The sequence below is a fragment of the Pristiophorus japonicus genome, chromosome 2, assembly GCF_044704955.1.
Source record: "Pristiophorus japonicus isolate sPriJap1 chromosome 2, sPriJap1.hap1, whole genome shotgun sequence".
Lineage (NCBI taxonomy): Eukaryota > Metazoa > Chordata > Chondrichthyes > Pristiophoridae > Pristiophorus > Pristiophorus japonicus.
In genome coordinates this window covers 84973349-84994532 of record NC_091978.1, presented here as the reverse complement: position 1 = coordinate 84994532, position 21184 = coordinate 84973349, and the positions used below count along the sequence as shown (strand labels likewise).

At 43.6% G+C, this 21184-nt stretch overlaps 1 protein-coding gene across 1 annotated transcript in view; it reads right to left on the bottom strand.

The window, feature by feature from the left end:
• Positions 1-18200, bottom strand: part of ube2r2 (ubiquitin-conjugating enzyme E2R 2) — a 185934-nt gene extending 167734 nt beyond the window's left edge. The window contains exon 1 of the mRNA XM_070868076.1: positions 17482-18200. Within this exon, the coding sequence (XP_070724177.1) occupies positions 17482-17658 (177 nt within the window). The 5' untranslated portion in view covers positions 17659-18200. The remainder of the gene's footprint in view (positions 1-17481) is intronic.
• Between the last annotated feature and the right edge of the window lie 2984 nt (positions 18201-21184).

The window sequence follows — 21184 nt, the reverse complement described above, 5'->3', positions numbered from 1 at the left end:
AAAGCATTCTCTGATCAGGTACAGTACAGCCAAATGAAGAGTGAAACTCTCTCCACATGTTTAAGATCTGACCTTAGAAGATTGCCTTTTACGATTTTGTGATATAAATCCACGCCCAGTGGATTGAGATTGCCCAAACTCATACAGCTATCTTTCATCCAATCATTCTAGAATAGATATATATCTATCTCCTAAAAGTGAAAATCGAGTGTTTAGCTCACTGTACCTCCCAGCCCCCTTGGATTTTTTTTTTTAATATGTCATGGCTTTGGAGAGGATACAGAAGAGACTCACTAGAATGGTTCCAAGGATCAGAGACCTAGAGTTACGTGGATAGATTGCTGAAGCTGGGGTTGTTGTTCTTAGAGAAGGGATAACCAGCCGTGGATAACCAAGGAAATAAAGGAAAGTATCAAATTAAAAACTAATGCTATTAAGATGGCCAAGGTTAGTGGGAAACTAGAAGATTGGGAAAATTTTAAACGACAGCAAAGAATGACTAAGAAAGCAATAAAGAAAGGAAAGATAGATTACGAAAGTAAACTTGCGCAAAATATAAAAACAGATCGTAAAAGCTTTTACCGATATATAAAACGGAAGAGAGTGACTAAAGTAAATGTTGGTCCCTTAGAAGATGAGAAGGGGGATTTAATAATGGGAAATGTGGAAATGGCTGAGACCTTAAACAATTATTTTGCTTCGGTCTTCACAGTGGAAGACACAAAAACCATGCCAAAAATTGCTGGTCACGGGAATGTGGGAAGGGAGGACCTTGAGATAATCACCATCACTAGAGGGGGGGGTAGTGCTGGACAGGCTAATGGGACTCAAGGTAGACAAGTCCCCTGGTCCAGATGAAATGCATCCCAGGGTATTAAAAGAGATGGTGGAAGTTATAGCACATGCATTCGTTATAATCGACCAAAATTCTCTGGACTCTGGGGAGGTACCAGCGGATTGGAAAGCAGCTAATGTAACGCCTCTGTTTTAAAAAGAGGGCAGACAAAAGGCAGGTAACTATAGGCCAGTTAGTTTAACATCTGTAGTGTGGAAAATGCTTGAAGCTATCATTAAGGAAGAAATAGCGGGACATCTAGATAGAAATAGTGCAATCAAGCAGACGCAACATGGATTCATGAAGGGGAAATCATGTTCAAATAATTTACTGGAATTCTTTGAGGATATAACGAGCATGGTGGCTGGAGGTGTACCGATGGATGTGGTATATTTAGATTTCCAACAGGCATTTGATAAGGTGTCACACAAAAGGTTACTGCAGAAGATAAAGGTACATGGAGTCAGAGGAAATGTATTAGCATGGATCGAGAATTGGCTGGCTAACAAAAAGCAGAGAGTCGGGATAAATGAGTCCTTTTTGGGTTGGAAATCGGTGGTTAGTGGTGTGCCACAGGGATCGGTGCTGGGACCACAACTGTTTACAATATACATAGATGACCTGGAAGAGGGGACAGAGTGTAGTTTAACAAAATTTGCAGATGACGCAAAGATTAGTGGGAAAGCGGGTTGTGTAGAGGACACAGAGAGGCTGCAAAGGGATTTAGATAGGTTAAGCGAATGGGCTAAGGTTTAACAGATGGAATACAATGTCGCAAAATGTGAGGTCATCCACCTTGGGAAAAAAAACAGTAAAAGGGAATATTATTTGAATGGGGAGAAATTACAACACGCTGCGGTGCAGAGGGACCTGGGGGTCCTTGTGCATGAATCCCAAACAGTTAGTTTGCAGGTGCAGCAGGTAATCAGGAAGGCGAATGGAATGTTGGCCTTCATTGCGAGAGGGATGGAGAACAAAAGCAGGGAGGCCCTGCTGCAACTGTACAGGGTGTTGGTGAGGCCATACCTGGAGTACTGCGTGCAGTTTTGGTCACCTTACTTAAGGAAGGATATACTAGCTTTGGAGGGGGTACAGAGATGATTCACTAGGCTGATTCCGGAGATGAGGGGGTTACCTTATGATGATAGAGTAGACTGGGTCTTTACTCGTTGGAGTTCAGAAGGATGAGGGGTGATCTTATAGAAACATTTAAAATAATGAAAGGGATAGACAAGATAGAGGCAGAGAGGTGGTTTCCACTGGTCATGGAGACTAGAACTAGGGGGCACAGCCTCAAAAATATGGGGGAGCCAATTTAAAACCGAGTTGAGAGGGAATATCTTCTCCCAGAGGGTTGTGAATCTGTGGAATTCTCTGCCCAAGGAAGCAGTTGAGACTAGCTCATTGAATGTATTCAAATCACAGATAGATAGATTTTTAACCAATAAGGGAATAAAGGGTTATGGGGAGCGGGCGGGTAGATGGAGCTGAGTCCACGGCCACATCAGCCATGATCTTGTTGAATGGCGGAGCAGGCTCAAGGGGCTAGATGGCCTACTCCTGTTCCATGTTCTTATGTTCTTATGTAAAGCAGAGAAGGCCAAGGAGATTTGATAGAGGTGTTTAAAATCATGAAGGGTTTAGATAGAGTAAATAAAGAGAAACTGTTTCCAGTGGTTGAAGGGTCAATAACCAGAGGGCACAGATTTAAGGTATTGGCAAAAGCAGAGGATTTGGAATGCAATGGGTGGTGGATACAGATTCAATCGTAGCCTTCAAATGGGTATTGGATAAATACTTTGACACGAAAAAAATTGCAGGGATATGGGGAAGAGCGGTGGAGTGGGACGAACTGGATTGCTCTTCAAAAGAGTCGGCACAGACTCGATGGGCCGAATGGCCTGCTTCTGTGCTGTATAATTCTATGATTCTATTCTATGACTCTATAACTATTCAAAATTGAAACAGCACTGCAATTTCCAAATGGATCAGTGGTTTAATCCCTGCTCTTTGCTGAATTAGGCTGTCTCAGAACTCAGCCCCCACAAGTCATAAAATCATAGTAAGTTACAGCACGGAAGGAGGCCATTCGGCCCATTGTGTCCGTGCCGGCCAACAAAGAGCTATCCAGCCTAATCCCACTTTCCAGCTCGAGGTCCGTAGCCCTGTAGGTTACAGCACTTCAAGTGCACATCCAAGTACTTTTTAAATGTGGTGAGGGTTTCTGCCTCTACCATCCTTTTAGGCAGTGAGTTCCAGACCCCCACAACCCTCTGGGTGAAGAAATTTCCCCTCAAATTCTCTCTAAACCTACCAATTACTTTTAATCTATCAATGCCCGGTTTTTGCCCCCTCTGCTAAGGGAAATAGGTCCTTTCTATCCACTTTATCTAGGCCTCTCAATTTTATACACCTCAATAAGATTTCCCCTCAGCCTTCTCTGTTCCAAGGAAAACAAACCCTGTCTATCCAATCTTTCCTCATAGCTAAGATTTTCTACTCCCAGCAACATCCTTGTAAATCTCCTCTGTACCCGCTGTAGTGCAATCACATCTTTCCTGTAATGTGGTGACCAGAACTGCACGCAGTACTCTAGCTGCGGCCTAACTAGTGTTTTATACAGTTCAAGCATAACCCCTCTTCTCTTGTATTCTATGCCTTGGCTAATAAAAGCAAGCATTCCGTATGCCTTCTTAACCACCTTGTCTACCTGGCCTGCTACCTTCAGGGATCTGTGGACCTGCACTCCAAGGTCCCTTTGTTCGACTACATTTCTCAGTGTCCTACCATTTAATGTGTATTCCCTTTCCTTGTTAGCCCTCCCCAAATGCATTACCTCACACTTCTCCGGATTGAATTCCATTTGCCACTGTTCTGCCCACCTGACCAACTTATTGATATCTTCCTGCAGTCTGCAGCTTTATTCTTCATCATCAACCATGCAGCTGATTTTAGCATCATCTGCATACTTCTTAATCATACCCCCTATATTCAAGTCTAGATCATTAATGTACACCACAAAAAGCAAGGGAACTAGTGCTGAGCCCTGCGGAACCCCACTGGAAACAGCCTTCCAGTCACAAAAACACCCATCAACCATTACCCTCTGCTTCCTGCCTCTGAGCCAATTTTAGATCTAACTTGCCACTTTACCCTGGATCCCATGGGCTTTTACCCAAGTGACCACTGTCAAAATCTCGACCTCCGATAAATGACTCAGACACTTTCAGCTCCGGCAGAAGTTTCTTTAATTTACTTGCTAGCAAGGGAAAGGTTACACTCAGTCAATGGCTAAGTGAACACCTCCCAAATGGTACAGTTTCACGAGATATTTATACAGTAAAACCCAAGTTATGGCCTCTCCCTGTGTATTGGCTGTCTTGCAGTCAGTGAATATAGATAGAGTTAATTACTACATCCTTGTACTGACATGGTTTCCAGATATTTCCTTTTGTCGGGGTTATTAGTTGGCCAATCGGCCATTATTCGATGAGAGTGTGGTAATGAGCTATTACCTGCCTTGCATTGTGTCAGGATTGTCCAGTTTCCTAGTCGGTTATCTTTTTGCATCAAATGGATGAGGTCTCTACAAGAGATAATGGCTGGTGGTTTGAGTACTTCGTAAAGGGTGGGGTGGCATGGAACTGGTGTCGTATAGACAATAGGAGAGCACCATGGGGGTAGGGGGGGGGGTACTTTTCTCAGCAGGACTTGCCTCCTAGCTGTCTGGTGGCTATCAGCCCTTTCAAGCCAGGTTTAGCTGTTTATGCAAGCCAACTGCTTTATGCAGAAATTTCTGGAAGGACCAGGACTCCATTTTGTTATATATTAAAAAGGGCACAAAAATACTGTGTGGTATCAGCTTAGATAAAAATACATTTCCACACCAGTCGGCCATGTGGAACCTTATCAAAAGCCTTGCTAATATCCATAAACACATAAAACACACTATCCCCATTTACCTTCCTTGTTACTTCCTCAAAAAATTAAATCAAGTTTGTTAGACACGACCTTCCCTTAACAAATCCATGCTGACTATCCTTGATTAATCTGTGTCTTTCAAATGAAGATTTATGCTGTCCCTCAGAATTCTTTCCAATAATTTTCCCACCACCAAGGTTAGGCTGATTGGCCTGTCCCTTTCTCCCTTTTTAAACAAAGGTACCACATTAACAGTCCTCCGGCACCGCACCTGAAGGCAGAGAGGATTAGAAAATGCTGGTCTGGGCCTCTGCCATTTCCTCTTTTGCTTCGCTTAACAGCCTGGGATACATTTCAGCCTGGCCTGGGGATTTATCCACTTTCAAAGCTACTAAACCCATTAATACTATGTTTAATCTAATATTTCACACTCCTCCTCCCTGATAGCAATGTTTGCTTCGCCCCTCTCCTTTGTGAAAACAGATGCAAAGTATTCATTAAGAACCCTATCAACGTCTCCCGCCTCCACACACAGATTACCCTGAAGATCTCTAATAAGCCCTACACTTTCTTTAGTTATCCTCTTACTCTTAATATATTTATAAAACATTTTGGGATTTTCCTTGATTTTACTTGCCAAGAATTTTTCATGCTCTCTCTTTGCTTTCCTAAAAGCGTTTTTAATTTCACCCCTGCACTTTCTATACTCCTCAAGATTCTGCAGTATTTAGCCCTTAGTATCTGTCATAAACCTCCATTTTTTTTCATTATCCTACCCTGTATGTTCTTAGACATCCAGATGGCTTTAGATTTGTTAGTCCCACCCTTTTTCTTTAAGGGCACATATTTGGTCTGAACCCACCGGATCTCCTCCTTGAATGCCTCCCACTGCTATGACACTGATTTACCTTCAAGTAGCTGTTTCCAGTCCACAATGGCGAAATCCCATCTCAGCTTAGCAAAATATGCTTTTCCCCAATTTAGAAATTTTTTTCCTAGTCTATCCATGTCCTTTACCATAACTACCTTAAATCTAACTGAATGATGGTCACTAGCACCAAAATGCTCTCCCACTGGCCCAGATTATTCCCGAAAACTAAGTCCAGAACCGCCCCCTCCCTTGTTGGGCTTATTACATACTGGCTAAAAAAGTTCTCCTGAATGCATTTTAGGAATTCCGCACCCTCAATACCCTTCACACAAATTTTATCCCAGTTAATATTGGGGCAGTTGAAATCCCCTACTATTACTGCCCTATAATTTTTGCACTTCTCAGCAATTTGGCTACATATTTGCTCTTCTATCTCCCTCTGACTGTTTGGGGGTCGATAGTACATTCCCAGCAGTGTGATCACCCCTTTTTTATTTTTCAATTTAACCCACATGGCCTCGTTTGATGATCCCTCCAACATATTATCCCTCCTCACTGCTGTAATCAATTTCTTTAATCAATACCGCCAACCCCCCCCCAACCTTTTTACATAAGAACACAAGAAATAGAAACAGGAGTAGGCCATACGACCCCTCGAGCTTGCTCCGCCATTCAATAAAATCATGGCTGATCTGATCATGGACTTTCCCACCCGCTCCCCATAATCCCTTATCATTTAAGAAACTGTCTATTTCTGTTTGAAATTTATTCAATGTCCCAGCTTCCACAGCTCTCTGAGGCAGCGAATTCCACAGATTTACAACCCTCGGAGGAAATTTCTCCTTATCTCTGTTTTAAATGGGCGGCCCCTTATTCTAAGATCGTGCCCTCTAGTTCTAGTCTCCCCCCATCAGTGGAAACATCCTCTCTGCATCCACCTTGTCAAGTCCCCTCATAATCTTATGTTTCAATAAGATCACCTCTCATTCTTCTGAATTCCAATGAATAGAGGCCCAATCTATTCAACCTTTCCTCATAAGTCAACACCCTCATCCCCAGAATCAACCGAGTGAACCTTCTCTGAACTGTCTCCAAAGCAAGTATATCCTTTTGTAAATATGGAAACCAAAACTGCACTCAGTATTCCAGGAGTGGCCTCACCAATACCATGTATAGCTGTAGCAAAACTTCCCTGTTTTATACTCAATCCCCTTCGCAATAAAGAACAAGATACCATTGGCCTTCCTGATCACTTGCTATATCTGCATACTATCCTTTTGTGTTTCATGCACAAGTACCCCCAGATCCCATTGTACTGCAACACTTTGCAATCTTTCTCCCTTTAAATAATAACTTGCTCTTTGATTTTTTTCTGCCAGTGCATGACCTCACACTTTCCAACATTATACTCCATCTGCCAAATGTTTGCCCACTCGCTTAGCCTGTCTATGTCCTTTTGCAGATTTTGTGTCTCCTCCTCACACATTGCTTTTCCTCCCATCTTTGTATCATCAGCAAATTTGGTTACGTTACACTCAGTCCTTTCTTCCAAGTCGTTAATATAGATTGTAAATAGTTGGGGTCCCAGCACTGATCCCCCTCTCTATCCTGTCTGAAAATCCTGTAGCCTGCCTCTTTCAGCCATATCTCTAATAGCTCTCGGGCTAGACTTTCCTATGAGCCCCTCAACGTCCAATTGCCCGCTCAGATAAACCGATACCGTTTGGTGAGTAACGCTGGCGAGAATTTCTACTTTCATCTTTAAACTAAATCGCCCAGCGAGAAAATGGGCGTTGCACCTTTATTGTCGGCAGTTAAGGGGAAACTAAGTAAAATGGGCGGTTCTTACCGGAATGGACGGTAAGTATTTAAAATTTAGTCCGAGGCTGTGGTTGGGCCTAGGGAGGGGGGTAAAACTTTTTTTAAATTTCAATTAAAAAAAAATGTAAAAAGCATTCCCAAGACACTTTTACACCTAATTGCCGTTTAAAAAGATTTTTTAAATAAAGAACCTTTAACTTACCTTTCTTTGCAGAGTATTCACCTACTGCCTTGTCTAAGCAACTTTTACAGGGTGGTTCTCTTGGCGATCTGGATGTCGGCAGTTGAGGCCAAACTTAAGCCCTGTTGATTTTTCTCGGTGTTGCACGTCGGCAGTTTGGTCCCGGCGGGCGTGTTCAGATGTGGGCGATACCATTAAAAAACTAAGGGGGAAACTTTTGCCGGGCTGTACCGCTGAGAAACCGCCAAAAATGACAGGAAAATCTAGCCCATATCATCATAGTCTCAAATGTCTAACTGTGCTCTTAGCTCATCTGCCTTGTTCGCTATACTCCTTGCACTGAAGTATATACCATTTAGTACAGGCAAACCTCCTTGTTGACTACTATCTAGCCCTAGTTAAATCTGTCCTAATTTACTTTCTACATTTTTGTTTTCCAATTCCAGTTTTTCTTCCCTCCATACTGACTGTTCTCCGGTTCCCATCCCCCTGTCAAGCTAGCTTAAAACCTCCCCAACAGCACTAGCAAACCCCCCTCCGCGAGTATATTGGTCCCAGCTCTGTTGAGGTGCAACCAGTCCGGCTTGTATAGGTCCACCTCCCCAGAAACAGTCCCTATGCCTTAGGAATCTAAAACCCTCCCTCTTGCACCAACTTTCCAGCCACGCATTCATCTGCTCTATCATCGTATTTCTGTACTCACTAGCACATGGCACCGAGAGTAATCTGGAGATTACTACCTTTGAGGCCCTGCTTTTTAAGTCTGTCTCCTAGTTCCCTAAACTCTGCCTGCAAGATCTCATCCCTCTTTCTACATATGTCATTGGTACCGATATGGACCACGACCTCTGGCTGTTCACCCTCTCCCCCAAGAAGTTAACGTTAACCAAGGAGACAACATACTATCTTGGAGTCATGTCTGCTGCCGCAGAAACGCCTGCCTGCTCCCCTCACTATTGAATTCCCTATCACTATTGCTCTTCCACTATTTTCCCCCCCATAGTGCCGTGGACTTGGATCTAACTGCACTCCTCAGAGGGACCATCGCCCTCACCAGTACTCAGGATAGAATACCGGTTGGAGAGCAAAATGCCCTCCTGCACCACCTGTCTAGTCGTCTTATCTGGTGGTCACCCACTTGCTCTCTGTCCATTCTCTCTTAGGCTGCGGGGTGACTATCGCTCTAAGCGTGCTATCCATGTAGTTCTCAGCCTCATGGGTGCACCTGTCACTCCAGCTGTCACTCAAGCTCCGTAAACCGCCGCTCGAGTTGTTGCAGCTGAGTACACTTACTGCACACGTAATCATCCATGTTACGCGAAGTGTCCATGACTTTCCACATGTCACAGGATGTGCACTCCACTACACTGAGCTGCCCTGCCATCCCTTTATTTAACAGATTAAGAACTAACCTTTATTTAAAAGACTAAGAACGAACCTTTATTTAAAGTCTAAGAACTAACTTAACAGAAAAAAACTCACCCACTACCCACCAAATTAGCTACTTCCCTTGTGCTGACGTCACTTTTAAATTCTGGCATCCCTTTCGAATGTTGTCTGTTGAGCCTTGCTTTTATCCACTCCACCGTGTCTTGCCTCTGCTCCCGCTGCTGCTCCCATGCAGACTTTCAGCCATGTCTCTGTAATAGCTATAGGGCTAGACTTTCCTATGAGCCCCTCAACGCCCAATTGCCCGCTCAGAAAAACCACTACCGTTTGGTGAGTAATGCTGGTGAGAATTTCCACTTTTATCTTTAAGCTAATCGCCCAGCGAGTAAATGGGCATTGCACCTTTATTGTCGGCGAAAATATATCTACATCTATTGCAATAGTGACTTATTGGAAGTACAGGCATGCACATCCGACAAACATAGAAAATAGGTGCAGGAGCATGCCATTCAGCCCTTCTAGCCTGCACCGCCATTCAATGAGTTCATGACTGAACATGAAACTTCAGTACCCCCTTCCTGCTTTCACACCATACCCCTTGATCCCCCGAGTAGTAAGGACTTCATCTAACTCCCTTTTGAATATATTTAGTGAATTGGCCTCAACAACTTTCTGTGGTAGAGAATTCCACAGGTTCACCACTCTCTGGGTGAAGAAGTTTCTCCTCATCTCGGTCCTAAATGGCTTACCCCTTATCCTTAGACTGTGTCCCCTGGTTCTGGACTTCCCCAACATTGGGAACATTCTTCCTGCATCCAACCTGTCCAAACCCGTCAGAATTTTAAACGTTTCTATGAGGTCCCCTCTCACTCTTCTGAACTCCAGTGAATACAAGCCCAGTTGATCCAGTCTTTCTTGATAGGTCAGTCCCACCATCCCGGGAATCAGTCTGGTGAATCTTCGCTGCACTCCCTCAATAGCAAGAATGTCCTTCCTCAAGTTAGGAGACCAAAACTGTACACAATACTCCAGGTGTGGCCTCACCAAGGCCCTGTACAACTGTAGCAACACCTCCCTGCCCCTGTACTCAAATCCCCTCGCTATGAAGGCCAACATGCCATTTGCTTTCTTAACCGCCTGTTGTACCTGCATGCCAACCTTCAATGACTGATGTACCATGACACCCAGGTCTCGTTGCACCTTCCCTTTTCCTAATCTGTCACCATTCAGATAATAGTCTGTCTCTCTGTTTTTACCACCAAAGTGGATAACCTCACATTTATCCACATTATACTTCATCTGCCACGCATTTGCCCACTCACCTAACCTATCCAAGTCACTCTGCAGCCTCATAGCATCCTCCTCGCAGCTCACACTGCCACCCAACTTAGTGTCATCCGCAAATTTGGAGAGACTACATTTAATCCCCTCATCTAAATCACAAGAACACAATCAGAAAGCAAACAACTGCAGATACTGGAAATTTATTTTGATGAAGGGTCGACACACAAAACGTTAACTTCTTTGTTCTCTCCACATATGCTGCTCGACATACTGTTTCCAGATTTTCTGTTTTTGTTTGAGAACAGGACCAATCATGGAATGATTGAAAAACTGCTCCAAAAGTATTCCAAAATTACAGGTTAACTACACAGAGAATAAAATGTAAAATAAACAAGCAAAACACACTTGGAACCAGAAAATATAGCCCAATCCTGTCTCCCAGACCACTAACCATACTTATCAGTCTAAATCTTCATCTGAACTTCTCAAAATTCAGTGAAGTGTTTTCACTGCAAACATAGTTCAGCATTCAATCCAACAAATGAATTACTGCAAAATAGCCAAGTTAATAATTGCCTGTAGTCAATATCGAACATCTGAAATTAGTTTCTTTAACAGTTTCTCAACTTAGCAATACCCAACATCACATTCTAGTTGCTGCTCTTATTACTCTAGAAATAATCTGTTTCTTTCATTCTCCACCGGGGCCCCCACCTTCCATCGCCTTTGGCGAATTAAAATTCTGTACTGCATGGGAATAAAGTTATGTTCACAATAAAGCATGGATTTGTGCACTTTGTGCATTAGCGACATTACAACAGGGATCACACTTCAAAAAGTACTTCATTGAGTGCAAAGCATTTTAGGACGTCTGGTGGTCGTGAAAGGTGCTATATAAATGTAAGGTTTTTTTTTTCTCTTTTCAAGGTTAGCTAAGAAAGTAATCATGCAACAAAATATTCTGAGTAACTTAGATGACAAATTAAATTCAGATGCCAGTCTAGGCCGAGTGGTAGGTAGCATGGGAATAAAGTTATGTTCACAATAAAGCATGGATTTGTGCACTTTGTGCATTAGCGACATTACAACAGGGATCACACTTCAAAAAGTACTTCATTGAGTGCAAAGCATTTTAGGACGTCTGGTGGTCGTGAAAGGTGCTATATAAATGTAAGGTTTTTTTTTCTCTTTTCAAGGTTAGCTAAGAAAGTAATCATGCAACAAAATATTCTGAGTAACTTAGATGACAAATTAAATTCAGATGCCAGCCTAGGCCGAGTGGTAGGTAGCACCCTTGCCTGAGTCAGGTCATGGGTTCAAGCCCCACTCCAGAACACATAATCCAGGCTGACATTTCAGTGTACTGAGGAGTTCTACATTGACAGAGGTGCTATCTTTTGAGTGAGACGTTAAACTGAAGCCCCGTTTTCCCTCTTAGGTGGACGTAAAAGAACCCATTGCACTATTTGAAGAGCTGAGGAATTCTCCTGGTGTCCTGGCTACTGTTTATTCCTCAATCAACATCACAAACAGATTATTTATCTAACTGCTGTTTGTGGGACCTTGCTGTGTGCAAATTGCCTGCCCCATTTCCCTATAATCTTCAAAAATACTTCATTGTGAAGCACTTTGGGACATTGAGGTCATGAAAGTTGCTATATAAATGCATTCTTTCTTTCATCCTAAATTATGTCTATTTGTTTATTAAAAATAGTTCTATTTATTTTCCAATCTGGTCTGCCTATAGCTCAGCTGGTTTACAGAATGAGCAGTTCACATAGCTGACCTGAAAGGTCCCAAGTTTGATCATCTATCTTTGCTGAGTTAGCCCATCTCAGGGTAGGAGTATCAGTGCCCTTGGCACTGTGTAAAAAAAATAATACATCAGCCAGGATTCCAGCGTCTGATTGCCATCCAATGACCTCTGCTGGATTTTGGACAAGGAAAGGATTAGGCTTAGCTGTGCCATTCCTTGCATTCATATAGTCTGCCAACACTCAATCAAGGCCACTTGGGCAAGATAGAGTACAGCACCTGATGCATAAAGAACCGTCCCCTTTCCACCAATCAATGGCTTTGGGATGGGTGGGTGGGGGGGGGGGGGGGGGGGGGGGCGGAGAAGGAGTAAATTGCAATTTTTTTTTTATTATACGGTGATGGATGCTTCAAAAGCATCTATCAGATTCCAGGAATCTTGCATTAGGATTGCTGTTATGACAATTTATTTTCAATTTTTGTTGCAATATTTAACAAAGCAACAAAAAAGTGGAGAGAGAGTACTACCATAACAAAGTCAAACTATGTTTCAAAAGACAATTATTACATTAAATGCACAAAGTAGTCTATCGAGGTTTTGCACACGAAAAGTTGGAAATTGTCCTTGCTTCTGCATCTTATGCCATGGTTATATTATCAGAACTGGTGCAATATCAGTACTAGGTCAGAGTGCTATGAGCAGTCAACAATAGAAAATAGAATATGCAGGACTTTTACTACAAGAGTGGCAAGTGTGTGTAACAGATTACTGGCACGGGTGATGGAACAAGAAACCTTAATGGCCTTCAAGAAGGAATTAGTCAAGCTCTTGTCAGGAAATGGGATTCAGGGTTATTAGAAATACACAAAGGGAACACTGTAAACAGGTGAGGCTATATGGACCAATGGTGTTCTCCTGTCTGAAACTGTTACTATGTTGTGTTAGTGTGGACCTTCACTGTCTATCCACATCCCATCAAGATAATGAACCACTTTCCAAGTAGTTTCCCCACTGGTGCCATTGTGTGGACTGATCGGTAACGTTATATTACATGTGTGAATGCGCAGCATAAACTGATGATAAAAGATAAGTTCAAGTGCTATAAAAACTACATCAGAGTAACAGGCTATACAATTTAAAGCACCATAAGCAACATTAACCCAAGATAATGAAAATTACTATTGTCTTGTTTACAGAATACCTACAGCATATTGTGTTATAAAGTTTATTGTTTTGGGGCACAATATTTAGTACCAATGTGATCAGTGGCTGCAACATAAAAAATATCTTAATATCCTCTGCAGAACAGTTGTCAGCTTTGGCTCAGTGGCAGCATTCTTATCCGAATCAGGTGGTCAGGAGTTCAAGCCCCACTGCAGAGTCTGGAGCACAAAATCTAGGTTGACACTTCAGTGCAAGAGAGAGTGTGTTACACTGTTGGAGGCAGTGTCTTTTGGATGAGACATTAACCGGAGGTCTCTTGTCTGCCCGCAGATGGATGTACAAGACCTCATGGCATTATTCGAAGAAGAGCAGAGGTATTATACCCAGTGTCCAAGGACTGGACATCCTCAAATCTCCTCTGTACCTTCTCTAGTGCAATCACATCTTTCCTGTAATCATCATCATCATCATAGGCAGTCCCTCAGAATCGAAGAAGACTTGCTTCCACTCCTGAAGTGAGTTCTTTGGTGGCTGAACAATCCAATACAAGAGCCACAGACTGTCACAGATGGGACAGATAGTCGTTGAGGGAAGGGGTGGGTGGGACTGGTTTGCCGCACGCTCTTTCCGCTGTCTGTGCTTGATTTCTGCATGCTCTTGGCGTTGAGACGCGAGGTGCTCAGCGCCCTCTCGGATGCACTCTCTCTCCTTAGGGCGGTCTGGGGCCAGGAACTCCCAGTGTCAGTGGGGACGTCGCACTTTATCAGGGAGGCTTTGAGGGTGTCCTTGTAGCATTTCCGCTGCCCATCTTTGACTCGTTTGCCGTGAGGGTGCTCCGAGTAGATCACTTGCTTTGGGAGTCTTGTGTCTGGCATGCAGACTATATGGCCTGCCCAACAGAGTTGATCGAGAGGGGTCAGTGCTTCAATGCTAGCCTGGACAAGGACGCTGATGTTGGTGCGCTTGTCCTCCCAGGGGATTTGAAGGATCTTGCGAAAACATCGTTGGTGATATTTCTCCAGCAACTTGAAGTGTCTACTGTACATGGTCCATGTCTCTGAGCCATACAGGAGGGCAGGTATTACTACAGCCCTGTAGACCATGAGCTTGGTAGCAGTTTTGAGGGCCTGGTCTTCAAACACTCTTTTCCTCAGGCAGCCAAAGGCTGCACTGGCGTACTGGAGGCGGTGTTGGATCTCGTCGTTGATGCCTGCTCTTGTTGATAGGAGGCTCCCGAGATATGGGAAGTGGTCCACGGTGTCCAAAGCCGCGCCGTGGATCTTGATGATTGGGGGGGCAGTGCTGCACGGTGAGGACAGGCTGGTTTGTAATATGGTGACCAGAACTACACGCAGTTTTCTAGCTGTGGCCGAACCAGCACTAGAGAGGGTAAAGAGGAGATTTACACGGGTGTTATCTGGACTGGAGAATTTTAGCTATGAGGAAAGATTGGATGGGCGGGGTTTGTTTTTTTTGGAACAGGGGTGAAAGAGGGGAGATTTAATTGAGGTGTATAAAATTATGAGGGGCATAAATGGAGTGGATAAGGAGGACCTATTTCCCTTAGCAGAGGGGTCAATAATCAGGGGGGATAGATTTAAAGTAGCTGGTTAAAGGATTAGAATGGAGATGAGGAAAAACAAAATTACCCAGAGGGTGGTGGGGATCTGGAACTCTCTGCCAGAAAGGGTGGCAGGTTTTAAAAAGTACTTGGATGTGCATTTAAGAGTCTTGACCTACAGGGCTACGGACCTTGTGCTGGAAGGCGGGATTAGGCTGGGTAGCTCTTTTTCAACCGGCATGGACACGATGAGCCGAATAGCCTCCCTCTGTGTCATAATTTTTCTATGATTTAAAGTCAATATTTATCCCTCGACTAACATCACTAAATCAGCTTATCTGGTCATTACCTCATCACTGTTTGTTAGATCATGCTGTGTGCAAATTGGTTGTCATATTTTCCCACATTACAACAGCGACTACACTTCAAAATTGCTTCATTGGCTGTAAAGCACTTTGGGATGGTCTGAGGTTGTGAAAGGCACTAGATAAATTTGTTCTTTCTTTTGATATCTGCAGACTGCTATGCTGTAAGCTTGAGGCTGCAGCTTGGAGAGTATAGTCATACAGGTAGTTTTCACAAAACTTCCATATGCATACTTGGTCAATTTTTATGGCCACATATTCAGAACACATTCAATGAAAATACATAATTATACATTGCTCTGGGTAAATTTTTACTCACATTGTTTATACAATGTGACTGTCACTCAAAATTATTTAAACTGCACTCTGAAGATGTATAAAATTACTAAACTTACACATTGGATATGTCCACACCCTCCACCGGTGGGATGCAGTTCTATGGGCGATAGCCCTCTGGTACCTGGTTCAAATTGTCATTCTGCTAAGTGAGAGCTAGACAGCAAGTGTCAATATGCTGCCCGACAGTCAAAATCATAGCTGAGCCCAATTCTGTTCTCATTGGACATCCAAATAGGTATTTTCCAGCAGAAAAGTTTATACATTAATCCAAATCTATTAGATTTTCAGGAGCCTGACATACAACATTCAAAGAGTTAGGTCTCGAAACATTCCACCTTACAATATATTTACTACGATTGTCAGTGCATCATTTACTAACATTGGTTTAATGCTTTATCCAAGTTACCCCAATTAGATGGGTTGCACAGGCTAGCTAGATTTAGGTTGGGTAGTTTAAAAGAAAAGATGTTTATTTACTTTTTAAACAAAGGAGGGAAAAGGTGGCACAGGTCACTTATTACCCATGTCTCATATTTCGAGGTTACATTCTGTGCTTATTTGGAAACATAACATGCTGCTCCTGCTCATTTGATCCTGACTTGATGCACTTCAGTGACCCATGCACAATGTTATGAAGTGAAATGAAAATCGATCAAGACTGCTAACAACCAACCTACAGAAACACAACTAAATGTTCAAAAACGGGAATTCTTCTTCTTTCATTACAACCTGCATCTCTTTCTATCTAATGACAACGCAGCATATGGCATTTGTTTACAAGAGGAAACTGAGCAGGATTAAACAAACTGAATACATTCGGTACTTCATATCGCAATGAAGCCTAATTTGAACAACAAAAATATATTGCAATGGCAATTTTTCCCAGAGTGCTAGTTGAACATGCCCATACAGATGCCCACACAGTGCTTTCGTAATACCAAATTTCCAAAGTACATGGGTATAAAACCGATGAATAAGTAACCCATCCCCTTTAACAAGAAGTGGTGAAAGACAAGGGAATCTGCTGCAATAAGGGATACTGGGAAACTAATGCAGTTTATTACTGCGCAGATGGGCGATTCAATGCAGTCAGCGGCTTTCTTTATACAAATCAAACCACTGAGCATTGTAAAATGCACATTTGCCATATACTACATGCAAATAAAAACCAAATTTATGAAAAAAACATATCTTAGAGTTGCTTCGCTATCCGAGGAGAGGAATAAAGAGAAAGCGCACAAAGAACCATTGCCGCAAAAATTCAATTTCCATTGATAAAATTGTTACCTCCTCAAAGCACAAAAACAAGAAAAATCAGATGCTATCTTGTGCTACTTTCAAATCAGGCCGTTCGACATTCTTCGCGACTAAAACGTGGAGGATCAAAGATATGTTCCCTGTCCATTGTTAAAACGCTACTGCCTTTATCCTTACAGCACAAACAATGAATAAAATCACACAAAATATATTCACTTCAAGTCTACAAGTATCCCATAAACTCCACCTCGCTTCAAATTATTAAACATGAGCCCCAGTAACTAAGACGGCTGCAACAATGAAAAGGCATCGTGTCTTTTATTAACACATCTCACTGCAAGCCACAAAAGAAACCTTCCTTTCGGCTGCTTACTTAAGTCGAGGCGACTTAAAAAGAAAATACCCAAGCGTGCACAGTCGAAAGCAAGCTTAAACACAGCCTTGGAGTGCTTAAATATATATAAATAATATTTGAAAACGCACGATCTAAACCGAGACAAAACCAACAGTGAAAGGGGGGGGGGGGGTGGATTTGTTTACCCACGTTAACAAAAAGATTAACTGCTGCTCTGGGATCAATTTTAATGGGCTCTTTTAATATACAGCTAAGAATATGTAACCGCGCATCAACATCCTCAAATGACAATGACTACTTTATTCGTAATAATAATGGAGAAAGGGCTTGACGAGCCGAGATGTAAACAGGGCCTCTGGCTCTCCCTGGCTGTGTCCTTTACCTTGAAATAGCCTCCTTCGTAGAGCGTGTTGGGCGGCCCGAAGATCGCCACTTCCCAATTGTAGAGGTCGGACTCGTCTACCAAAGTGATCCTGAAACCTTCCACCGGCTCCTCTTGCAAACTCTTCAGCTCCAACATTAAGGCCTTCTGAGAGCTCGTCATCTGCTGCTGAGCCATGGTGGTGGGCGAGGAACCAGAGAGAGAGAGACAGAGAAACAACAGAAAGGGAGAGGAAGAATGAAGGGGGGAGGGAAACAAGGGAAGGGAAGAAAAAAATAAACCAAAGGGGGGAAAAAATAAAATAAAATAAAAACACAGCCGCGGGAAAGGTAGGTTGACGCCAGGCGATGAAATACACGACGCTCTGTACTATTCACCAAGTTCAGAGAGAGGGGGAGGGGGGGGGGGAGAGAGAGAGAGAGAAAGTCCTTCTTCCTCCTTCACAGCGCCAGTCTTTTCACCAAAAAATACTAAACCAATTCTCCACACATTAGGGGAAAATAAGTCGACTGCGAATAGTTCATGAAGATGAGTATTTTTTTATATATATAAAAAAAGAGGTTTATTTCGCTGCTTATTGTTGCCGTTGAGGTTTATAAAATATTGTTTTAATGGTAGTCTTAGCTCTGCGCTCTGCACACTGACAGCAGTAAAATGGCCCACCAGCTGCGGCTCGCTAAGCCCGGCCGCCGTCTCCCTGTGACCTCACCGACGCTCATTGTGACGCCGTCTTCCTCCGCCCTCCGCCATGTGTCGGAAAGCAGTACTGAGCATGCGCCAAAGAATCCCCCTCCCTGAACCAACCAACTGGTTTGGCACAAGATACTCTGGAGCAAGAATCTGATCCTCCCCACTCCCCGCCAAAAAAAAACAACCAGCTGGTTTGGCACAAGACACTCTGGACCACATGTCCTTTACATGAGCACATGTCCTTTACATAACTGACTTTAAAAAAGAAGCGAGCCTTTGGCTCAGTAGTAGCATTCCTACCTCTGAGTGAGAAGGTGCAAGGGCTGGAACCCCACTACCGCAGGTGAAGGGTCCACAGCCAGATAGGGAATGGAAGACCAACAGGAAGAGCAGTGCAAGGAAGGTAGTGCAGGGGTCCCCTGCGGTCATCCCCTTGCAAAACAGATACGCTGCTTTGAGTACTGTTGAGGGGGATGACTCATCAGGGGAGGGCAGCAGCAGCCAAGTTCATGGCACCGTGGCTGACTCTGTTGCACAGGAGGGCAGGAAAACGAGTGGGAGAGCGATAGTGATAGGGGGTTCAATTGTAAGGGGAATAGATAGGCGTTTCTGCGGCCGCAACCGAGACTCCAGGATGGTATGTTGCCTCCCTGGTGCGAGGGTCAAGGATGTCTCGGAGCGGGTGCAGGACATTCTGAAAAGGGAGGGAGAACAGCCAGTTGTCGTGGTACACATTGGTACCAACGACATAGGTTAAAAAAAGGGATGAGGTGCTACGAGACGAATTTAAGGAGCTAGGAGCTAAATCAAAACGTAGGACCTCAAAAGTAGTAATCTCAGGATTGCTACCAGTGCCACGTGCTAGTCAGAGTAGGAATCGCAGGATAGCGCAGATGAATACGTGGCTTGAGCAGTGGTGCAGCAGGGAGGGATTCAAATTCCTGGGGCATTGCAACTGGTTCTGGAGGAGATGGGACCAGTACAAACCGCACGGTCTGCACCTGGGCAGGACCGGAACCAATGTCTTAGGGGGAGTGTTTGCTAGTGCTGTTGGGGAGGAGTTAAACTAATATGGCAGGGGTATGGCAACCAATGCAGGGAGACAGAGGGAAACAAAATGGAGACAGAAGCAAAAGACAGAAAGGAGATGAGTAAAAGTGAAGGGCAGAGAAACCCAAGGCAAAAAACAAAAAGGGCTAATGTACAGCAAAATTCTAAAGGTCAAAGTGCAATAAAAAGGCAAGCCTGAAAGCTCGATGCCTCAAAGCTGGGTGAGAGCGCAGATGAACAGGACCCCAAGAAAGAATGCAAAAGGCAGGAGGCAACAGAGCAGAGTAGCACTGGGGTAAGTGTAAACTACAAAGTGATAGGAAGGGACAATATGTATGAATATAAAGGGGCTGCAGGAGGGGTCAAAACAAAAAATCACGGTTTAAAAACTAGTATTAAAACACTTTACCTAAACGCACGCAGCATTCGAAATAAAGTAAATGAGTTGACGGCACAAATCATGACAAATGGGTCTGATTTGGTGGCCATTACAGAAACGTGGTTGCAGGGTGGCCAAGACTGGGAATTAAACATACAGGGGTATCTGACAATTCTGAAGGATAGACAAAAAGGGAAAGGAGGTGGGGTAGCTCTGTTAATAAAGGATGATATCAGGGCAGTTCTGAGAGATGATATTGGCTCTAATGAACAAAATGTTGAATCATTGTGGGTGGAGATTAGAGATAGTAAAGAGAAAAAGTCACTGGTGGGCGTAGTTGAAAGGCCCCCAAATAATAACTTCACTTTGGGGTGGACAATAATCAAGGGAATAATAGAGGCATGTGAAAAAGGAACGGCAGTAATCATGGAGGATTTTAACCTACATATCGATTGGTCAAATCAAATCGCACGGGGTAGCCTGGAGGAGGAATTCATAGAATGCATACAGGATTGTTTCTTAGAACAGTATGTTACAGAACCTACAAGGGAGCAAGCCATCTTAGATCTGGTCCTGTATAATGAGACAGGAATAATAAACGATCTCCTAGTAAAAGATCCTCTCGGAATGAGTGATCACAGTATGGTTGAATTTGTAATACAGATTGAGGGTAAGGAAGTAGTGTCTCAAACGAGCGTACTATGCTTAAACAAAGGGGACTACAGTGGGATGAGGGCAGAGTTGGCTAAAGTAGACTGGGAACACAGACTAAATGGTGGCACAATTGAGGAACAGTATAGGACTTTTAAGAAGCTCTTTCATAGTGCTCAACAAAAATATATTCCAGTGAAAAAGAAGGGCGGCAAGAGAAGGGATAACCAGCCATGGATAACCAAGGAAATAAAGGAGAGTATCAAATTAAAAGGGGAGGTGCAACGAGACCTGGGTCATGGTACATCAGTCATTGAAGGTTGGCATGCAGGTACAGCAGGCGGTTAAGAAAGCAAATGGCATGTTGGCCTTCATAGCGAGGGGATTTGAGTACAGGGGCAGGGAGGTGTTGCTACAGTTGTACAGGGCCTTGGTGAGGCCACACCTGGAGTATTGTGTACAGTTTTGGTCTCCTATCTTGAGGAAGGACATTCTTGCTATTGAGGGAGTGCAGCGAAGGTTCACCAGACTGATTCCCGGGATGGTGGGACTGACCTATCAAGAAAGACTGGATCAACTGGGCTTGTATTCACTGGAGTTCAGAAGAACATAAGAACATAAGAATTAGGAACAGGAGTAGGCCATCTAGCCCCTCGGGCCTGCTCCGCCATTCAACAAGATCATGGCTGATCTGGTCGTGGACTCAGCTCCACTTACCCGCCCTCTCCCCGTAACCCTTAATTCCCTTATTGCTTAAAAATCTATCTATCTTTGACTTGAAAACATTCAATGAGCCAGCCTCAACTGCTTCCTTGGGCAGAGAATTCCACAGATTCACAACCCTCTGGGAGAAGAAATTCTTTCTCAACTTGGTTTTAAATTGGCTCCTCCGTATTTTGAGGCTGTGCCCCCTAGTTCTAGTTTCCCCCACCA